Source organism: Typha latifolia, chromosome 14 (genome assembly GCF_019914945.1).
Source record: "Typha latifolia isolate L0001 chromosome 14, TyphaL0001v2, whole genome shotgun sequence".
Lineage (NCBI taxonomy): Eukaryota > Viridiplantae > Streptophyta > Magnoliopsida > Poales > Typhaceae > Typha > Typha latifolia.
In genome coordinates, this window is record NC_133099.1 from 3,296,393 (window position 1) to 3,297,897 (window position 1,505).

A 1,505-nucleotide genomic window follows, 5' to 3' on the forward strand; every position below is an offset into this window, starting at 1 on the left:
AAGATTATTTTATATTATTTTTTTAGGCATTAAAGGTAAAATACAAGTGTTAAACCATAATTAAAACAAAATGTATGGTCTTTTTGATAAATTTCCCTTATAATGAACGCGCACAAGTTCGCATTTCCCAATACCAACACAAACCAGGGTGCGAAATGAAAAAAGATGCATGCATCTTCCACGCAAAAAGAATGAACAGTGAAGGAAGTTTCACGCGCCAACTCTCCACAACTTTTCTCCATTATTTCCACGTAGAAAAATTCTTCTCCCCTCGCCCTCCATCCACTTCCCTCTCTCTCTCTCTCTATTCACCTCATAACTACTCTCCTCTTCTCTTCCCCCATCTCGCTTGCCTGCCTTTAAAGTTTACATAAATCCCCCTCTCCTCCCTCGAAATTAATCTCCACCCCCCTACCCCCTCGCCATGTCGCCCAAGAAGCCTCACCACGACGACCTCTCCCTCGAGGTCTCTGTCCTCTCCGCCGAGTCCCTCAAGAAGCCCTCCCCCCTCCTCCTCTGCCGCCGCCCCCGCCCTTACGTCACCCTCTCCTCCTCCGCCACGTCATCCGACGATGTCGCCCTCCGCACGCGCGTCGACGAGGTCGGCGCCGATAGCCCCACGTGGGGCGACACCCTCGTCATCCCCGTGGGCCCCTCCTTCCTCCGGGCAGGTTCCGACGACGCCGTCTACGTCAGCGTCCTTTCCAGGCGCCGCTTCGCGGGGCCCGCCAGCCTCGGCTGGTGCCGCATCGTGTCCGCCGACGTCGTCGACGGCCTGCGCCCGCCGACCGCCCGCCGCCGCCTCAGCTACGCGCTCCGGTCGCCGCGCCACGGGGGGCGCGGCCACGGCGTCATCCACATGGCGGTGCGCCTCCTGGGGAGACAAGCGGATAAGATCCAAGCTCCGGCGGCGCCGCCGCCTGAGCCGGGGTGGTGCAGGATGGCGATTGGGATTCCAGTAGCCGCGGGGTTTCCCGCGGCAAGTAGCAGCTGGATCCCGCGTAGCGGAACGGCGGGAGGACTTTTTTGATGGAGAAAGAAGAAAAATACGAGAAAAGAGAACAATGTAGAAATTTCGGCGCCGCTTTGGAGGACGGTGGTTCGCTCTGTCTGTTTTGTCGTTTTCCCAAACAGCGAAGGACACGAGGCTGGAAGAGGACAGAGACTCAGAGTGTGAGTCTTTGTACAAATGGCAACTTTATATAAGCGAGTAGACTGAACAGATCACTACGGGATGAAACGGATCGGATAAAACCCCCAATTGTTGTTTTCTTTTTTCTTTATCCGCCACAATATCCAAATTTGTATATATGTTTAAATAATTTATGTGGATATAAATATGAGTTAAAAAATAGTCTTTAATATATATATATATATATACATAAATAATCTTGCTCAGAAGACATGCATAACTTTATCACAATTTCTATCTTTAATAACCATAATATAAATAAATGAGTGTTTAATTTTGAAACGTATTTAAAAGAATTATAATTCATAAATAA

General features: G+C 50.2%; 1 protein-coding gene across 1 annotated transcript; it reads left to right on the forward strand.

Moving 5' to 3' along the window:
• The first annotated feature begins 237 nt into the window (after window positions 1-237).
• Window positions 238-1,272, forward strand: LOC140800782 (uncharacterized). Its single transcript, XM_073155630.1, has one exon. The coding sequence runs from the start codon at window positions 425-427 to the stop codon at window positions 1,028-1,030; it is 606 nt and encodes a 201-aa protein (XP_073011731.1). The 5' UTR covers window positions 238-424; the 3' UTR covers window positions 1,031-1,272.
• Window positions 1,273-1,505: the final 233 nt, after the last annotated feature.

Bases quoted from the DNA above. Each gene is read 5' to 3' on its own strand.
- LOC140800782 (XM_073155630.1), top strand. From the start codon at position 425: ATGTCGCCCAAGAAGCCTCACCACGACGACCTCTCCCTCGAGGTCTCT.